Source organism: Mustelus asterias, chromosome 8 (genome assembly GCF_964213995.1).
Source record: "Mustelus asterias chromosome 8, sMusAst1.hap1.1, whole genome shotgun sequence".
NCBI lineage: Eukaryota > Metazoa > Chordata > Chondrichthyes > Carcharhiniformes > Triakidae > Mustelus > Mustelus asterias.
Genome location: NC_135808.1, coordinates 81,809,103 through 81,830,096, shown reverse-complemented (window position 1 = coordinate 81,830,096; position 20,994 = coordinate 81,809,103). Strand labels below are relative to the sequence as shown.

Sequence of the window (20,994 nt, the reverse complement as noted above, 5' to 3'; positions counted from 1 at the left end):
TGCAGTATAAATCTTGTCTTATTTTCCTTGCCTTCAGCTCTGACAAAGGGTCATCCTGACTCGAAATGTTGTCTCTGTTCTCTTTGAGTACAAAAATGTAAGACATTTTATGATGTCGACATTTCACTTCAGTGAGATCATGAAATAGCTGTGACTGAAGATGTATAATGATGTGTTTCCTCCTCTTTATGCTCAACTCTGTTAAACTGACTGGCAGCCAAAATAAACTTCTTGTGATCTCACCAAGATGCTTTGAAGTTTCCTATGATTTCATGTTTCATTAAAATGTTGGATAATTAAAGTGTCAGATTTTAATTCTAGTACGAGTTCTATGCTTACAAAATAACATTCCGATATTTCAGTGATTCTGAATATGATAATGTAAGCCTCGGCACATTTGCTACTGGAGAAAAGATGTAAAGTTCCATTCTCAACTCTCATTTTCTCTGATTCCCAAAGATCACCAAGCACATCCTCAACAGTTCAATATTTATTAAAGGACAGCTTGGGTTACATTGTCCACTAGCTAGCTAGGAAGTCCTAGATGTTTGAGTTTGGCTCCCCGATCATCTTGACCAAGTAATTGGGTATGCTAACATTTGCATAACCAATACCTCCTCACCTTCCACCCCAGAAATTGGGGACCACATAGAAGATTATACATGAAAAAATTAGTCCCCCCTTACTAAATAATTAGAGATAGGCTGATCATGAAATTACAAACTACATTTCTTCACTAACTTTATAGTAACATAACTAGCACCATTTAAGTATTAAATGATACAATTATTTAGCAGATGTTGGATGAGATTTTTGTGGAAATCAGCAAAGGCTGATGGTAGGCAGCAAAGTGACGTTTCAATTTTTAAATTCTCATCCTTGTTTTTTTTCAAATTCCTTCCTGGCCTCGACTCTCCTCCCTCCCTTTCTCTGTAATATCCATCAGGACTTCTAACCCTCAGATCTCTGCATTCCTGCAATTCTGGCGCCTCATATATCCCTGATTTTAGTCATAAGAATCATAAGAAACTAGGAACAGGAGTAGGCAATTTAGCCCCTCAAGCTTGCCCTGCCATTTAGTACGATCATGGCTGATCTAATCTCGGCTTCAACTCCATTTTCCTGCCCCTTCACTTATAGCCCTTCAAAACCTTATTAATTAAAAATCTGTCCATCTCTTCCATAAATTTACTCAATGTCCTTGCATCACCACTGGGGTAGTGAATTCCACAGACTCATGACCCTTTGAGAGAAGTAGTTTCTCCTGATCTCTGGTTTAAATCTGCCACCCCTTATCCTAAGACCATAAGACCATAAGACATAGGAGCGGAAGTAAGGCCATTCGGCCCATCGAGTCCACTCCACCATTCAATCATGGTTGATTTCAACTCCATTTACCCGCTCTCTCCCCATAGCCCTTAATTCCTCGAGAAATCAAGAATTTATCAATTTCTGTCTTGAAGACGCTCAACGTCTCGGCCTCCACAGCCCTCTGTGGCAATGAATTCCACAGACCCACCACTCTCTGGCTGAAGAAATTTCTCCTCATCTCTGTTCTAAAGTGACTCCCTTTTATTCTAAGGCTGTGCCCCCGCGTCCTAGTCTCCCCTGTTAATGGAAACAACTTCCCTACGTCCATCCTATCTAAGCCGTTCATTATCTTGTAAGTTTCTATCAGATCTCCCCTCAACCTCCTAAACTCCAATGAATATAATCCCACGATCCTGAAACTATAACCTCTTGTTCTAGAAGAGGAAACATTATCTCCAACTTTGTCTTTTCCCCTTATCATGTATATCTTATGATAATATTGTGCAATTGATATGTTTTATGTTTCTGTAGAATGTTTAAAGTTCTGTTTATTTTCTACAGTGAGTCAGTATGTCAAATGCTAGGAAAGCAAGATAATTACTCATTTTAGCCATGTAGTGCTTACTAAGATAAGGCTAAAGGACTATTTTTGTAAATGGTGATTTCTCCTGGGTTTTTTATTAAAGAAATTGAATGTTTTGTTTAGGTATACAGGGTCATATGATGATATGGTTAATGGGAGGATCCAGGTTACTAGCAGAGAAACAGCTTTGTGTCAGTTTAGAGTTTAGTTCCTGGCAACAGTTGTTTAAAGACAAAAGTCTATATGCTGCTCTCTGTGCAAAGTCTCTCTGACAGCTCCAAAATGTTCTACACTCGTTTAGACCAAGTATGCCCAGGTTTGCTAACTATATTTAAAGTGAGGTTTAAAGTCTATAGGAAGAATGCTGCATATTCGGAACCAAGTTAGAAATTAGAGTTGTTTCTTTTCATGTTTAAAGATTACTCAACTGTTGAGTTAAACTGCTTCATTTTGTTAGCGTTATGCTTAAACTATGTTGTGAATAAAGCTTGTTTTGATAAAAGATCCCTAATTTGTCAGTGAAATTAGTCCTGGAGCAAAGCATCCTTTTTTCATATTTAAGCCAAAATAAAAAAATGTTGGGGTTGAGTCAGGCTTCAAACATACTGTGGGGTTCTTATCCGGGACCCTAACTTCAAGTAGATCTCCTCTCATTCTTAACTCCAGGGAGCATAGGCCTAAACTGCCCAATCTCTCTTCTTAAGACAAACCCCTCACCTCCTGGAATCAATCTAGTGAACCTCCTCTGAACTGCTTCCAATGCAACATCCCTCCTCAAGTAAGGGGACCAAAACTGTACACATTTTGTAAGTGCGGTCTCACCATCGCTTTGTACAGTAGCAGCAATTCGTCCCTACTTGTATATTCTGTTCCTTTAGCAATAAATGCCAAGATTCCATTTGTCTTCCTGATTACCTGCTGTACCTGCATACTAGTTTTCTGCGATTCGTGCACGAGGACACCCAGATCCCTCTGCACCGAAGCACTCTGAAGTTTCTCTCCATTTAGATAATTTGCCTTTGTATTTTTCCTACCAAAATGGATAACCTCACACTTGCCCAAGTTAAACTCCATCTGCCAAATTTTGCCCATTCACTTAACCTATCCATATCCATTTGTAAATTTCATATTTCATTATCGCAACTTACTATCCCACCTATTTTGGTGTCATCTGCAAATTTGGCTGTGGTACCTGTTATTCCTGCATCCAAGTCATTAATAAAGATTGTAAATAGCTGGGACCTGAGGAACGAATCCTGTGGCACCCCACTAGTTACATCTAGCCAACCGGAGAAAGACCCATTTATCTGCTTTCTGTTGGTTAGTCAATCCTTGATCCAACCAATAAATAACCCCTTATCCCATGTGAACTAAGCTTGTGAATTAACTTTTTGTGTGCCACTTTATCAAATGCCTTCTGGAAGTCCACATATATTGCATCTACAGGATCCCAGTTATCCATCTTGTTTGTTCATCTTCGAAGAACACAAGCAAATTAGCCAAACATGCCCTTCGTAAAGCAATGCTGATTCTGATGGATTGCATTTTGACTTTCTGAATATCCTGTTATTACTTCCTTAGTAATGGACTCTAACAATTTCCCGATGACATGTTAAACTAATTGGCCGATAGTTTCCTACATTTTGTCTCCCTCCCTTTTTGAATAAAGGAGTTATATTAGCATTTCTCCAATTTACCGGAATCTTTCCCACATCCAGGGAATATCGGAATATTATAACCAATGGATCCACTATCTCCAATGCCACTTCCTTCAAGCCCCGAGGATTTGCATGCCCTCAATCCCACTACTTTGTTCAGTGCTTTTTCCGTAGTGATGATAATTCTTAAGTTTATCCCTTTCTACAATTTCTGCATTTTTGTTACGACTGGGAAGATACTTGTGTCCTCTACCATGAAAACTGAAGCAAAATGGTGATTTAGCATGTCAGCCATTTCTGCATTTTCCACTATTAACTCCCCAGCCTGATCTTCCAAGCGACCAACATTCAGTTTAGCTACTCTCTTCCCTTTATTTACTTATAGACGCATTTGCTATCTGTTTTTATATTTTGTGCTACTTTTCTTTCTTAATTTACCGTTGCACTTTTTATTACTTTTTAGTGACCCTTTGATTTTTAAAAGCTTCCCAAACTTCCAGTGTGCCACTGGCTTTTGCAATACGATATGCCTTGGGTTTGGTTTTTATGTTATCCTCAAGTTCCTTACTTAGTCATGGAAATCTTTCCTCCCTCTTACCACCTTTTCTCTTCTCTGGAATATATTTTGGATGGGAGGACTTGAATATCTCCTTAAATATCTGCCACTGCTCATCAACTGCCCTACCTCTTTGTCTTTTCCTGTCCAGTCCACTAAGGCCAATCTGTCCTCATCCCTATGTAACTTCCATTGTTTATCATAGTATCATAGAAACCCTACAGGTAGGAGGAGGCCATTTGGCCCATTAAGACTGCACCGACAACAATTCCATTTATCCACGTAATCCCATGTATTTACCCTGTTAATCCCCCTGACACTAAAGTGCTATTTATCATGGCCAACCCACCTAACCCGCACATCTTTGGACTGAGAGGGGAAACCGGAGCACCTGGGGGAAACCCACACAGACACGAGGAGAATGTGCAAACTCTAAACAGACAGTGACCCGAGGCCGGAATTGAATCTGGGTCCCTGGTGCTGTGAGGCAGCAGTGCTGACCACTATACCACCGTGCTGCCCCTGTGCTACCGTGTCGTTTAACTCCAAAATGCTAGTGTCGGGCTCCAGTTTTTCGCCCTCTAGCATGTATGATCACTCGTCCCAAGAGGATGCTTAACTGAGATCATTTAATCGCCCTACCTCATTATGTAATACCAGATCTAGAATAGCCTGCTCCCTGGTTGGGTCAACCACATATTGCTCCCAAAAACAATCTCTAACACATTCAATGAGCTCTCCCTCGAGCCTACCCTTGCCAATTTGATTATTCCAGTCAACATGAATTTTAAAATCACCCATAATTATTATTGTACCTTTTTTAGCAGACATGAGATCCTAAGCTTGGGAATTCTCTCCCTATACTTCTCCTTTAAAATAACCTTCAAACCACCTGTCAGACTGAGTTTTTGGTTATCTTTCCTATAATCCCCTTATGTGGTTGGTGTCAGTTTTGTTTAATAACACACTTGAAGCATCTTGGAATGTTTCACTATAAATTTCAAATTGTTGTTGTAAATTGCAATGGTTTCTGTTCCCTCTCCCACACTATTACATCTGGATATCCTGAAGGAGTTATATTTGGCCCTTTTATTTCTAACCAACATGCTGCTCCTTGACAATGTCATCTGAAAACACAACATCAATACTGATGGCAATCAGCTTATCTCATCACCATCTCTCTTGGTTTCCTTGATTTGTCGCACTAGCCTAACATATTCAGATGAGGAAACATTCCATAGAACTAAATATTTGGAAGCCTGTGAAGTCTTTGATTCCTGTCATAAACTCCGTTCCCTAGCCATCTGTTTTGTCCCTCTTGCTGGCAATTGTCAGAGCCTCAGCTATGTTGTGCTTGTGTTTGACCACAAGTTGAATTTCTGACCACAAATCCAGTCCATCACTAAGACTGCCAACTTGCACCCCTGTAATATCACCCGATTTCACCCCTATCTCATCTCATCTCATCTGCTGCTGCAAACAAATCCACCCCTTCATTATCTCTATACTTGATTATTCCAGTGCTCTCCTGGCTAGCTTCCTGTCTTCCACCTTTGATAAAATTGTGTGCTCGTCCAAAATTCTGCTGTCATATGTTAACTCACCAAGTTCATCCTAAACCCCTACATTTGTTGTACTACGTAGGCGCCGAGTCTGAAAATGACATTAAAATTCTCATTTTTATTTTCAGATTCCTCCTTGGCTGTTTCTTTGTAACCTGTTCACATTGTATGCACCTTCAAAGCATAATAATTTTGGCATGTTGTGCGTCCCTGATTTCAATCGCTCCTCATTGGTGACCATGTTTTCAGCTGCCTTGGCTTGAAGCTCTGGCATTCCCTCCCGAATCCTCTCTGTCTTTGTACCTTCTTTAAGATGTCCCTTAATACATACTTCATTGAACAAACCTTTGGTCATCTGTTCTGATACTTCTATGGCATAATATCAACATTTTTATTGGTAACATTCTTGTTAAATGCCCTCGGCATTTCAGTACATTGAAGGCACTATATACATGTTAGTTGTTGTTTGAATCTCCTTTCATTGTATGTTTCTGCTCTTTCCCATAGCGAAACAAGAGGATGATGAGTTTGTTTGCCAGATTGTATACGTATTTTACCAAATGGTTTTCCACCAGGCTACCAGAGATGTGATTATAAAGGAAACGCGTATCCTTTTTGAATGACAGATTTTTTTTCTCCTTTTTGTTTAGTGCTTAGGTCAACTTGATTCAGAAGAGAAGAGCGCTTGGCTGAAAAATTAAACTTGTTCAAATACTCTGCAATATTTTGGCATTTTAGGTCAACATGGATCAAAAACTTGAGCTGATTTCAGTATCCTGTTAATGTTTAAAGACAAAAATCTGTAAAAGTTAATAGTGTATATTTTAAAGTTAATTTCTTACAGATGAATATATAATAATGATGTACAGGCTGCATATGGAATTAATTAATGCACAGGCCAAATACTGCATTTACAGAGCGACTGAAAATGATTATTTTGTGTAATTGTTCATTTGTAATTTATAATGCATTTTGGCAATTTTATCCACTGAAAAGTGTGTTGAAGTCATTGAATGAGATGAGTGGTGATGAATTAGACAGCTCTGTTCCTCTCATTTTACCTACTTGGACTGCTTTCGCGCCAAAGAATGCTGGAGATTTATTTTTTTAAATGAGCTGTTTGTTATTTAGTCCTGATTTATACTGTGGATATTAATATTGACTGTTTGGATTTTAATATGATTTCTTTAGAATCTTTAAAAGAAGGGAGAGATGATTTTGTGAAGATTTGGTAAATGAAATTGTTCGATTGCTACTAAACCTCCAAGTCCACTAGCATTGTTGGAGCACATAGCACCATTCAATAGTGACTTATTGGGGTAAATCCTAATAGCTTTCAAACTTGAAAGGCATATTTGATTTCTGATGGAAAACATGAACTTTCAACTGCATGAATAGAGAAGGAGGCACTAAGTAAAACAACATAAGGACAGACTCAATATTCTGAAAGACGGCATCCATGAGCTGCCGTGGGCAATCCTTTGCAAAATTGTACATTCCAGATTCTTCAATGTGATGGCCTAATACATTCCTTATTCCTTGATCACATTCAGACCAGGAAACCAATCCTGGTTCAATTTGGATTACAGTAGCAACAACAGCCACACTTTCGAGATACTGATCCACTGAAATCACTGAGGGTTACCAACGTGATAAACACTAATTTCAGTACACTATAAACAGCTAAGTAATTCCACAAATCGGTCAGTGCAAATCTGTCCTAGGCCTATGAAATCCATTCCTTTATTCAATTTCCTATCCATGCTGCCATATTTTCATTGATACCTGTGTTTTAATTTTATTTATCTTTGCAAACTACTGCACCATCTGAAACCTGCTTTTTTCTCCAGTCCTTGAAAATTCATGCCCATTTTTCCCAGAACTGCCCGGTTTGAACCCCTTGAACCAAGTTTCTGCTCCTGCCGTCATAACAGATTGCCTCTCATCAAAGTTAAAAATGACACATTTTGTGACTGTGACAAAGGACTCTATTCCCTTCTTGTCTTTCTCGACTTGTCTGCAATCTTAATTACACCATCCATCTCCAAAGACGTTCCATCATGCTCAACTGATTGGAGTGCACTCATCTGGTTTCATCCTTATCTATGGAATCGTAGCTGGAGAAACACTGCACTGTCATCTCTTCCTACTCTTACACCTTTCTCTCTCGTGTCTCCCAAGGATCTCTCCTCGGCCTGCACCTATTTCTCATGTATGTGATGATTCTCAGTCAAATCATCCAAAAACATGTAGATAGCCAAGATTTTTAATCAGTAGAGAATTAGTGGTTATGGTGGGAAAATGGAGTTGAGGATTATCTTATCAAATCAGTCATGATCTCATTGAATAGCAGAGCAGACTTGATGGACCAAATGGCCTACTTCTGCTCCTAAGTTTTCTGGTCTTATGTAAATTTCCACATGTACGCGAATGACTCCCAGCTCTATCTCACCCCATTTCTCTTGACCCGTCCCCTGTCTTCAAATTGCCAGACTGCTTGTCCAGCATCTAGCACTGATCAGAAATTTCCTCCAATTAATAATTGGGAAAACCAAAGCTGTTGTATTTGGTCCTAGCTACAAACTTCGCTCCCTATCCATCACTCTGGCAACTGTCTTGGCCTGAATCAGACTGTTTCCAACTTTGGTGTCGTATTTGTCACAGTAATGAGCTCCCAACCATGTATGCCATCAGTAAGACTGCCTATTTTCTCCTCCGTAACATCACCTGACTCTGCCCTGCCTCAGTGCATCTGCTGTTGAAGCCCTCATTCGTACCATTGTTACCTCTAGATATGACTGTTCCATTGCACTTCTGGCTGGCCTCCTGCGTTTTGACATCTGTAAACCTGGGGGCATTCAAATCTCTGTACCCTTTGTTTTAACACGCACCGAATCTCTTTCACCCATTACCCCATACTCACTGACCTGTACTGGCTCCTGGTTAAACAATGCCTTGATTTTAAAGTTCTCTTCTATCATTTCAAATCTGTCTGGGGTTTGGCTCGCCTGTATCTCTAATTTTCTCCATCCCCACGATCCTCTGAGATTCTGCATTCCTCTAATGATTGCCTCTTGAGCATTGCTGATTTTAGTTGTTTATTTATCAGTGCCTGTGCCTCCAGCTGTCTGTGCCTGAAATTGGAATTCCTTCTGTGGTTCGTTGTCATACTTTGTTTTGTGTGTCTTGTCAAGTGCAGTGTGACATTACTTTAAAGATGCTATATTAAAACAAGTTTTTAATGTGCAGCCTGTAAAAACTCTTTTGTTTCTAAAGGCATACTTGACTGGAGTGTTGCTTTTCCTTAATGTGCTGTTCATAGAGGCTCCAGCATACTTGATTGACCTGATGCATGATAAAAATGCAGAGATACGGAAAGTGTGCGACAATACATTGGATATTATTGCGGTAAGGAAAAAAATGTTGAATCTGAGTTATCTTACAACTTTTTTCTTGACCCATATCAAAATGGGAAGCAATTGAAGAAGCAAGGGAGATGTGTAAAATGGAACAAAAAATGGATTCTGATATAAATGATTCAGATTCAGAGTCATAGTCATTTACAACCGAGGCCATTTGACCCATGAATCTATGCCAGCTCTCCATAGAGTAATCCAGTCCGCCCCATTTCCCTGCCCTATTCCCAAGGCCTTGCATGTTTATTCCCTTCAACCATCCATGTAATTTCCTTTTGATTTGTCACATTGTTTGTCATCTGGCACTAGATGAACAGCAATTTCCTCCAATTCTTTGTCAGTCCCCAACTCCGCTTGGTTCCCAAGATACCTACGCAATCCTTTTCCATGGCAGTGGTCTAAGACTGGACCAGAAAGTTTGCAACCTTGCTGTTATAAATAACATCAAGAGGAGTTCGACCACATGGTTATGCTATCACCAAGGCAGCTAACCTCCAACTCCTTAATATTACTTGAATCCACCCCTGCTTGAGTACATCTGCTGCGAGTCCTTATCCATGCCTTTGTTACCTCTGGACTTAACTATTCCAACTGAGTATCAGCTGTAGCTCTCTTTGCAGTATTCTCTCCCAAGTCACAAACGTCTGGGTTCAAGTCCCACTCCAGGGCTGAGATTTTCCGTTCCTGTTAGCTTAGGATGGGTTCAGCAATAAGAGGGGAAAATATCGCAAGAAAGCCAAAGTCGTGATTTACATTGGCATGAAAGCTTGCTGCGATTGTCTCCTTCCCTGTCCAACATGGGCCGCATTTCCAGACGATCAAGGCCGGAAATTTCATTTGAATACATTTGCACCTTTATCCGGCCCATACGCTGGAATCCATCCACGGCAGTGTGATATCTGAACAGCGCAAATGACAACTGGCTTCAAACGTCGTGCGCCTGGTGAGTACCCCTCCAAGGGGAGCTCGGAGGGGAGGTGAGAGTAGCGATCATGAAGCAGCTTTGCATATTAAAGCGGCTGAATCAGGGGTGACTGGGCTTTGACTCGGGGATTACCGGGCGTGACCAGCCTTTACTGATTTTTGGGAAAATCTCACCACAAGTATTGAGTACAAAATATCAAGGCTGACATTCCAGTGCAGTACCGAGGGAGTGATGCACTGACAAGTGCTGTCTTTCAGATGAGATGTTAAGCCGAGGCCCCTGCCTGCTCAAGTGAATGTAAAAGATCCCATGGCAATATTTAGGTGAAGCACAAGGGAGCTATTCCTGTTCTGATGACCAATATTTGGCCTCCAGTCAACATTACAAAAAACAGATTATCTGGTCTTTATTACATTCGGCGTGTTTCCGTCATTACACTAGAAACCACACTTCAAAAGTAGTTCATTGGCTGATTTAATGCTCTCCTAGGTGGTCTCCCATCTTCTAAATAAATACGAGCTCATCTAAAATTCTGCTGTCTGTGTCATAACTTGCACAAAGTCCTATTCACCCTATGCTCACTGACTTACAACTGGAAACACCTTAATTTTAAGATTCTTGTCCTTGTCTTCAAACCCCCCCCTGCCCCGCCCCATCCCATTGTGCCACTCTATCCTATCCCACAACCCACTTGAGATGTCTGCATTTCTCCAATTCTTGCCTTTAATGCATCCTCCATTTTAATCATTCCATCACTAGCAGTCTCATCTTTAGCTGTTTATGCTCAAAGCTTTGGAATTTCCTTCCTAAACCTTTCCCCTCTCAACTGCTGCCTGCTCCTTTAAGACACTCCTTAAAATCTGCTCCTGACCAAGCTGTTGGTTATCTGACCTAATACCACCACCTGTGGCTCAGTGTCAAATATTGTTTGATCATGTTCTTGTGGAGTACTTTGGACTTGAATGTTTTACTATATCAGAAGTGCTACATACATGTAGGTTAGTGGTTGTAGAATTGGCATTGAAGATGATAGGCAAGTGAGCTTGATGCATTTGGTCTAGTTAATATACCAATATTAGCTGTTGATATCCAGTAAAAATAGTGGGCAATTATTATTTTTTTGGACAGGACAGGGTTCATTCTGTAAGTAATAAGTTTTTTTTTAATGGATTTCTTACCTGGTCAAAACCAACCTTATGCTTAAATCATTTACATTCATAAAATGTACTGGATTATTTTGTTGCTTACTTCTACATTACACAAATGTCTGAGTGGATAAATGCACTACACAGCCTTGCAGCTAGGAAGGTTTTATAAGGTTAATCCCTAGTCTGATCCGAGTTAGTGGGCTTTGCTGCAACAGAAAGTGAAATACAGTTGACTACAGCCTTTCCAGGCTATTGAGGTTAAAAATCTTCCAGAGTTCCTGATCCTGACTCTTAATATGCATCTATAAATAGTGCATCTCTATGTTGGGTGAGGAGTGGGCAGGTTGACCATAATTACCATCCTCCCATACCACTTCTCCACACTTAAGTTTGAGTATTAAATTTTGATAGTTTGCAAAGGCTTACTTAAAGAATGCTAACCTGGGCAACATACCAGAAAGCTGTGAGCATTTTTGGAACTGTAGCCAGCAATAGTGTTTGTCTTTTGGAGAACACAAGAGGAAGTATGGATACCGTTGGTTCTTTCTTAACAATAATCTGTTGAAGGATTGCCAGAATATCTTTGTAATTATGCCATTAAAATAATGGAAACAAATCTAAAGCAGAGTCAATCTGGTGCTCTAGAGGAGAAGGTCAGAAAAGGAAAGAGCACATTATGAATCAGACAAAAACTCTTAATTAACCTTTATTTCAGGTTAATATTTGTACTGTTTTTTGGTCAGCATTGCTGTATACTATATTTTACCTTGTCATTGATACAGACCAGTTAACATTGCGGCCCCTTCCTCAAGTAAATGCTAGAAGCTGTATAATTTTGTTGGCATTATGTCTACTTAAAATATATTTGATTAATATACCTTGGTAGGAATCTCCTGTTTCACCCCAAATCCTGAATAACTTACCAGGCTTTTAGATCATTTGTAAGTGGCATAATTTCCCATGTTTTCATTTGAGAATTGTTTATCACATGCAGCTTCAGATGTGAAGATCAAGAAATGTATTAACGGAGCACTAAGTTTTGCTTTTCTTTAATACCAAACATCGAAGTTAAAGTTCAGTATTGCTAACAAAACTGTTGATCTACAAATTTAGAAATTAAGCCCATCAACATCTCTAAACTGAAAAGGAAATTTAGTGTTTTGGGTAAAAGGCTTGCATCAGACAAATAAAATTTTAGCCAAGGCTATATATCCAAAATGCTGACTTATCTTTTTTCTTTACAGCTAATGACTTTACTGCACACTTCCATGTAAGAGAGGCACAGTGGTTAGCACTGCTGCCTCACAGCGCCAGGGACCCGGATTCGATTCCCGACTTAGGTCACTGTCTGTGTGGAGTTTGCACATTCTCCCCGTACCTGCATGGGTTTCCTCTGGGTGCTCCAGTTTCCTCCCACAGTCCAGACGTGCAGGCTAGGTTGATTGGCTACGCAAAATTGCCCCTCAGTCTCATGGAAACTAGCAGGGTAATACATGGGGGTACAGGAATAGAGCCTGGGTGGGATTGTTGTCGGTGCAGGCTCAATGGGCCAAATGGCCTCCTATCTATGATTCTTAGGCTACTTGTGTGCCTATTGAGTTCATAGCATTACACTAACAGAGACAAGATGATCATCAATAATATTCTACAATGCAGGTGCCTAAAATACTTATTAATCTAATAGGAAACATAAGAAATAACAGTAAGGGTAGGCCATTTAGCCTTTTGAAATTGTTCAGCCATTTAATAAGATTCTCAACCTCATATCGACTTGCCTGCCTGATCTCCATATCACTTGATTCCCTTAAGATCGAAAATCTATTGATCTCAGCCTTGAACATAGTCAATCACTGAGCCCTCTGTATTAAAAGATTCCAGTAATTCAACCCTGAGTGAACTAATTTCTCCTCATTTCAGCCGTCAGTAGTCAACCTTTTATCCTGTTATGCTTCCTGGTTCCAACTATGGAAAATAGCCTCTCAGCAAACATCCTGTCAAACCCTCTCAGAATATAGTATCTGACACTGAGATAATGTATTACTCTTTGGGATTTAGAAGAATGTAGATCCATTTTACTCTAACTCTGCTAATAGGCCAACACATTCATCTCAGGAATCAGATTTTTTGGTGTACCCCCTTTCAGGTAAATATATATGCTTCCTTGGATATGAAGACCAAAACTACACAGCATTCCAGGTGTAGTCTTACTAATTCCCTGTCCAACAAGATGTCCTTACTCTTCTACTCTAATCATCTTACATTGAAGGCCAACATAGAATTTGTCTTCCTAATAGTTTGCTTTACCTGCATGTTAATTTTCAGTTCAGAACTTTCCGTTCTCATGAACGGTCAACCACCTGGAAAGTTAACTTCATTTCTCTCCGTAGATGCTGCCTAACCTGCTGAATATTTACATATTTTTTTAATTTCAGGTTTTCAACATCTGCTGTATTTTGCTTTTGTGTTTCTTGTACAAGGGCACCCAAATCCTTCTGAACACCATTTAATAGTTTCTCACCATTTATAAAGTCTTCTGTTTTTCTATTCTTTCTGTTAAAATGAATGGCTTCTAATGTCTACAAATTATATCCATCTACAATACTCTTGCCCCACTCACTTAAGTTATTTATATCCCTTTGCAGATTGTCCTCGCAGCTTATTTTGCCACCTAGTTTTATGCAACCAGCAAACTTGGATTCATTACACTTGGTCTCCTCAGCTAATTCATTAGTATGGATTGTATAATGTAATAATAAATTGGAGCTGTAACTAAATATTAGCACGAGTAGAAAAGACTTGGTGGGATGGGTTGTCAGCATACACCCCTGAAATGGAAGAAAGTACCACATACATTTGTGAATTTTTTTCTAGATATCAGGAGAAATGTACATTTCCTTGGCAGCACAATTTGGAATATGTTCTCAGTGTTCAATTCCTGGATTAATGGGGTGTGGTTCATGCATCTCCGAACGACTCCATTGGAAACCAAAGAGCCGCAACTTCAGACTGACCTGAGAAACACTCTGGGGCTGTCTGACTTCACACTATTGGCTGGTGATGGGCACTTCCAGCCAGCAACATTGTTTCCAGGGTTCCATTGCTCTCCAGTTTCTTAAGGTCAGGGATTTCACTGTTGCCTTGGGCACTGCTCGATGTTGCCCATTTTATCTTCATTGAAGCAATGTAGTGAGGAAGGAGGCCTATTCTAATGTTGCCTATTCTGCCAAGTAAATTGATATTTTGACTGAACTTTCTAAATTGTTATGTAGGACGTTTAGAAAAAATGGGGAATATTTGGAACTAAATACTCCCCTTAATCTTTCCTTTCTTTTTAATTACGTTTTATATCTGTGTTTGCAGTTTTTTATTATATGTATTCATTACAAAGGAAGGATCTTGTTTCATGTTTGATTGAGTGAGTGCAACTAAATTCCTGATTCAGCTCATTCTCTGGCTTCTTTCACTGCTGCTTTTTGTTTATCCAGCAATTTTTATGGCCACGCACATTTTACACACAGCATTTGTCCTTTTGATATGAATGTGTTGCCAAGCATTAATGAGGTTAGATGTTTGAATTGTGATTAAATATAATTTTATCAGTTGCTGAAATTGAATTGGGGTTAAGTGTATATACTAGAGTGTTTTTGTTGCAGTGGGAATGTAATTCTCCTTACCTCGAGCGTATCAAACTCCAGATGTACAAAAGTGAGAGAAGACCTGTTTTTCATCAGTAAATATGGAGGAGAGGCAGAAGGGAGTAGTTTGTTTGTCCTACAAGATTGTTAATCAGATAGCTATGGTTCAAACGAGTGACATGAACACTGAGGTGTTGAAGAGAGGAAACAGGCAAAACATATATAGAAAGTTTGCAATTATAGCAGATGTGGTAAAGGTTTAGTGCATGCCTTGTGTTTCATTTATGATTTACCCTAATTGTACTGATGAGTGATGATTTCTGTGTAACTGCAGACAGATTCCTAAATGTCTATTCTCTGATAATGTGCAAGAATGTGTTAACAGCATCTGTTAAAATGTTACTTCAACTTTACTTGTGATATCTTATTTGCTACTGAATAATTCTCCTTTTATATTGTAAGTGAAATAACCCAAATTCATTTCTTCCCTTTACTCCACACTATGTAAGTCTTTCCATCAGGCTTGCTATCTTAAAAGCACTAAATTGCATAATGTGATTTTTTTTCTACATACGTTATTGCAAGATTTGTGACAATTCTTAATGTTGTATGTGGTCATGGTGCTTCCTCCCTTCACTGATGGATTGTGAACGCTGTCAGGTTGGCAATCTGTGGCCAACATCTGCTTATTCAAAGTCAAAGTATATTTCAGTTGTGAGCCTTGACTCCTTTGATGGAAATCAGATTGTACCTTAGGTATTTAAAGCCCCTAACAGCTGCCAGGAATGTTCCTTTACAAGGTGTGTGCCCCCTGTAGCCTAATGAGGCTTTAAACAGACTATACAAAGTGCTACTTTACCAGTACCTTTCAAAATAACATGCAGACTCTGGTCGTAAAGAAGTTTGGAGCCACCCCATCAGATTGTCCTGATGCAAGGAACACTAACTCTGTTATTTCCTTTTTTTGTTCTAGTATGTCTTTTCCTCTGATTTAATTTCCAGAATCCTTCTGAAAAGATTTTAGCAAAAGAACAGAATTAGTTCTCATTTTGATATTTCTCCAGGGAAAAAGGGGACAGAATCCAAAGAATAAATTGAAGAATTTCTTCCTGGAAAGTGGAGAATTTAAAAAGAACACGTGGGGAAGTCAGGTCATACAACTTAGGCAATCAGGTTGACTCCTGCCTGTTTGACAGTTTTGGAAATGCGTTTTACTGCAATATATGACACTGCATGCTATGTAATTAAATGGTAATACAGAAATTAGTGACAGCTTTTCCTGATCTGTGGATTCAAAACAGATGTAAAAGTATTATATTTATATATAAGGCATAGAAAGGCTATGCTAGCTTTTGCTAGCTTTTTCTGTTATCATTGGAATTGCTCCATGTTGAGCTTTATCTGCTCACTGCAGTGTTAGCTATGGTAGCTATTATTTTTAAAACCTAGGTTCCTGCCTTTACTTATGCTCCTGCCTTATACTCGATACCTTTGCTCCCTTTTGAATATCTCCATTGACTTTGTATCTACAGAATTCAGAATGTTTCACATCCTTAATCACCCCTGCCTGTAACCTCCTCCAGACCTGCAACCATCCAAGAACTCTGCGTTCCTCCAAGTCTGACTACTTGTGCATTCACTGCTTTCTTCGCCTCATCATTGGCTGTCTGGGCCCTAAGCTCTGGAAATCCCACTCTAAACCTCTCCGTCCTCCTCTAAGAAGAGCCTTAAAACTCAAATCTTTTATGAAGCTTTTGGTCAGCTGTCCTAATGTTTCTTTCTTTAGATGGGTGTCCATGTTTGGCACCCTTGCTTGAAACTCCCTGGGGATTTTTTGCTATGTTAATGTTGTTATATAAATGTAACTTGTTGGTAAAAACATATTTTCCTATGCATTTTTAACTAGCTTAGTTCAAGTTCTAAGATATAACTGAACCAGGAAGAGATAACTTGCATTTAGAGAAGGGAAAGGTGATAACTCCTTTGGACCACTAATCTTCAAATTCCCTTAGTTCGATGATGTTTGTGAAAATAAAGCCAGAAAGCAGAGACCAGATGACGTTTTTTCTGAGGAAAGCAAGCCCTAGCCATTTATTCTGCCAATGAAACAATGTTTTTGAATGCCAAAAGATAAATGTGCTCCTTGCATTCCTGACAGGTTCAAGAGGTTAAGTGGTGTTTATGTTTACCTAGACGGTTGTGGTATGTCCATACAGTCTGAGGATTCCCACCTCATCACTCAGACAATAAAACATGTTGAAATTCCGACAGGAGTATGATGAAGAATGGGCCAAAAAAATTCAAAGTGAGAAGTTTCGCTGGCACAACTCTCAGTGGCTGGAAATGGTAGAGAACCGCCAGATGGATGAAAGTGAGCCCTGCGTATATGGTGATGATGGGATAGAGACGTATATCCATGAAGGAGACATTCTTGAAAGACCTGACCTCTTCTATAACGCAGGTAACTAAACAGGGTATATATAACACACAAAAAATAAGTAAAGTAAGCAGTAACTATTGGAAATTATTGTTTAGATTTTTTTACCATTAAGGACACCAGATTTTCATTTCGAAAGTTTTAAAATAATTACTAAACCATGACAGATCAACCCAATTAATCTGCCATTTCGGATGTTTGTATCACTGTGTACTTGTGCATTTGTGAAATTTCAGCCTCTTTTCACTTACCTGGGTTAGTAATCTTTTATAGCAATATTTCTCAAACAAACAATTTAACATGTTAAAATTCTCATCCTCTTCCTGGGACTTTAAATACCGCTCAGCCGAGCCACTTACTGAAACAGTTAGCAATAGGTCTATTACTCATCAATTTGCTGGAATTATTTCTTTGGAGTAAAAAAGTCATTACATTGCAGAGGCATCAAATGATATAGAGATATAGAAAGATTTCTAGCACAGAAAGAGACCATTTGGCCCATTGTATCCATGCCAGATCTAAACTGTGATGCAGTCTAATCGAACTTTCCAGCTCTTGATCTGTAGCCTTGTAGACACCAAGTGTATATCCAATTTTTTTTTTTAAAGCATTGAGGGTTTCTGCCTGTAATATCCTTCCAGGTGCTGAGTTCAGAAACAGACCCACACCACCGTCTAGATGAAAATAATTCTTCCTCCTATTCCCTCTAATTCTTCCATCACTCACTTTAAATCTATGCCCGCTGGTTACTGACCTCTCTGCTATTGGAAATAGGACCTTTCTATCCACTCTGTCTAGTTCCATCATAATTTGATATCCCTCAATTAAATCTCCCTTTAACCTCCTCAGTTCCAAAAATGCGCACAACCTATTCGCACCCATCTCATCGCTAAATTTCTCCATTCTCATAAATCTCTTCTGTATCCTCTCTAATGCAGTCAAATCATTTGTTTAATGTGGTGACCAGAACACACTGCTGTATTCTAACTGCATGTAATTAGTGTTTTTATGCACTTCTCACATAACCTTCCTGCTCTTTTATTGCCCATGGCCTGGAGTAAAGGAAAATTTCCTTTGTCTTTTTAAATTCGCAACAATCTTCAGCTAGAAGTGCCGGTTGGATGATCCATCTCGGTCTCCTCCAGTGTCCCCAGCATCTCAGATGCCAGTCTCCAGCCAATTTGATTCACTCCACGTGATATCAAGAAACGGTTGGAGGCACTGGATAAAGCAACGGCAATGGGCCCTGATAACATTCTGGCAATAGTACTGAAGACTAGTGTTCCAGAACTTATTGCTCCCCTAGCCAAGCTCTTCCAGTACAGTTACAACGCTAGCATCTACCCAACAATGTAGAAAATTGCCCAGGTATGTCCTGTACACACACAGCAGGACAAATCCAACCCAGTCAATTACCGCCCAATCAGTCTACTGTCAATTACTGTCCAATCATCAGTAAAGTGATGGAAGGAATCATCAACATTGCTATTAAGCAGCACCTGCTCAGCAATAACCTGCTCAGTGATGCCCAGCTTGGGATTCACCAGGGTCACTCAGCTCCTGACCTCATTACAACCTTGGTTCAAACATGGACGAAAGAGCTGAATTCCAGAGGTGAGGTGAGAGTGACAGCCCTTGACTTCAAGGCCGCATTTGACCGAGTGTGGCATCAAGGAGCCCTAGCAAAACAAATCAATGGGCATCAGGGGGCAAACACTCCGCTGGATGGAGTCATACCTGGTACATAGGAAGATGGTTGTTGTTGTGAAGGGTCAGTCATCTTGGCTCCAGCGCATCTCTGCAGGTGTCCCTCAGGGCAGTGTCCTAGGCCCAACAATCTTCAGCTGCTTCATCAATGACCTTCCCTCTGTCATAAGGTCAGAAGTGGGAATGTTCGCTGATGATTGCACAATGTTCAGCACCATTCGCAACTGCTCACATACTGAAGCAGTCCATGTTCAAATGCAACAAGATCTGGACAATATCCAGGCTTGGGCTGACAAGTGGCAAGTGACATTCGTGCCATACAAATGCCAGGCAATGACCATCACCAATAAGGGACAGTCTAACCACTGCCCCTTGACATTCAATGGTGTTACCATCACTAAATCCCCCACTGTCAACATCCATGGGGTTACTATTGATCAGAAACTCAACTGGACTCACCACATAAACACAGTGGCTACAAGAGCAGGTCAGAGGCTAGAAATACTGCGGCGAGTAACTCCTCTCCTGACTTCTCAAAGCCTATCTACCATCTGCAAATTGGAATTAGATGTGTGGAAGACAAACAAAGTGAGGAAAGGAAAATAAATGGCAGGACACTTCAGGTTTACAGGTCCCTGAAAGTACCAGGACAAGCAGATAGGTTTTTCTTTTAATTCATTCGTGGGATATGGGTGTCGCTGGCTGGCAAGCATTTATTGCCCATCCCTAGTTGCCCTCGAGAAGTGGTGAGGTACCTTCTTGAATTGCTGCAGCCCATGTACTGTGGGTTGGCCCACAATGCTGTTAGGGAGGGAATTCCAGGATTTTGATCCAGCGACTGCAAAGGAACAGCGATATATTTCCAAGTCAGGATGGTGAGTAGCTTGTACAAGCGGGGAGTATTCCACCTTGATGGAATACTCCCCACTTGCTTAGATGGGTGCAGCTCCAACAACACTCAAGAAGCTTGATCCAGGACAAAGCCTGCTTGATTGGCACCACATCTACAAACATCCACTCCCTCCACCACTGACAATCAGTAGCAGCAGTGTGTACTATCTACAAGATGCACTGCAGCAATTCACCAAAGATGCTTAGACAGCACCTTCCAAACCCACGACCACTTTCATCTGTACATGGGAACACCACCACCTGCAAGTTCCCCTCCAAGCTACTCACCATCCTGACTTGGAAATATATCGCTGTTCCTTTGCAGTCGCTGGATCAAAATCCTGGAATTCCCTCCCTAACAGCGTTGTGGGCCAACCCATAGTACATGGGCTGCAGCAATTCAAGAAGGCAGCTCACCACTTCTCGAGGGCAACTAGGGATGGGCGATAAATGCTTGCCAGCCAGCGATGCCCATGTCCCATGAATGAATTTTTTAAAAAACCTATCTGCTTGTCCTGGTACTTTCAGGGACTGTAAACCTGAAGTGTCCTGCCATTTATTTTCCTTTCCTCACCTTGTTTGTCTTCCACATGTCTAATTCCAATTTCTGCTCTACCTTCCAGCTGACCAGTCCATCAGCATCTTCCTGTATGCTACAACTTTATTCCTCACTGTCAACACTATGGCCATTTTGTGTGTCACTGCAAACATCTTAGTTGCACTCCCTATATTTAAGTCGAAGTCATTGAATTGTATCACAAACAGCAGGGGGCTCAGTACTGAGTCATGTGGAATCCAGCTGGATTCTAGTTTTCATGACTAGCGAGCCTTCTAGTCATGAAAAACATAGTGCAATAATGCAGAAAGAGACCATTCGTCCCATCAAATCTGCACCAACTCTCTGAAAGAGCATCCCACTCACGCCCTCCCGTCCTCCCTATCCCTGTAATCCCGCACATTTACCAAGGCTAATCCACCTAACCTACACATCTTTGGACACTAAGGGGCAATTTAGCATGGTCGAACTATCTAACCTGCACATTTTTGGACTGTGGGAGGAACCTGAAGCACTGGGAGGAAACCCACACAGATACGAGGAGAACTTGCAAACTCCACACAGTCACCCAAGGCCAGAATTGAACCCGGGTCCCTGGTGCTGTGGGGC

At 40.3% G+C, this 20,994-nt stretch overlaps 1 protein-coding gene across 3 annotated transcripts in view; it reads left to right on the top strand.

Moving 5' to 3' along the window:
• Window positions 1-20,994, top strand: part of kifap3a (kinesin-associated protein 3a) — a 213,617-nt gene that overhangs the window by 131,125 nt on the left and 61,498 nt on the right. For all 3 annotated transcript variants that reach the window (XM_078218349.1, XM_078218351.1, XM_078218350.1), the window contains exons 16-18: window positions 6,178-6,276; window positions 8,993-9,078; window positions 17,066-17,255. In XM_078218349.1, coding sequence (XP_078074475.1) covers window positions 6,178-6,276; window positions 8,993-9,078; window positions 17,066-17,255 — 375 coding nt within the window. The remainder of the gene's footprint in view (window positions 1-6,177; window positions 6,277-8,992; window positions 9,079-17,065; window positions 17,256-20,994) is intronic.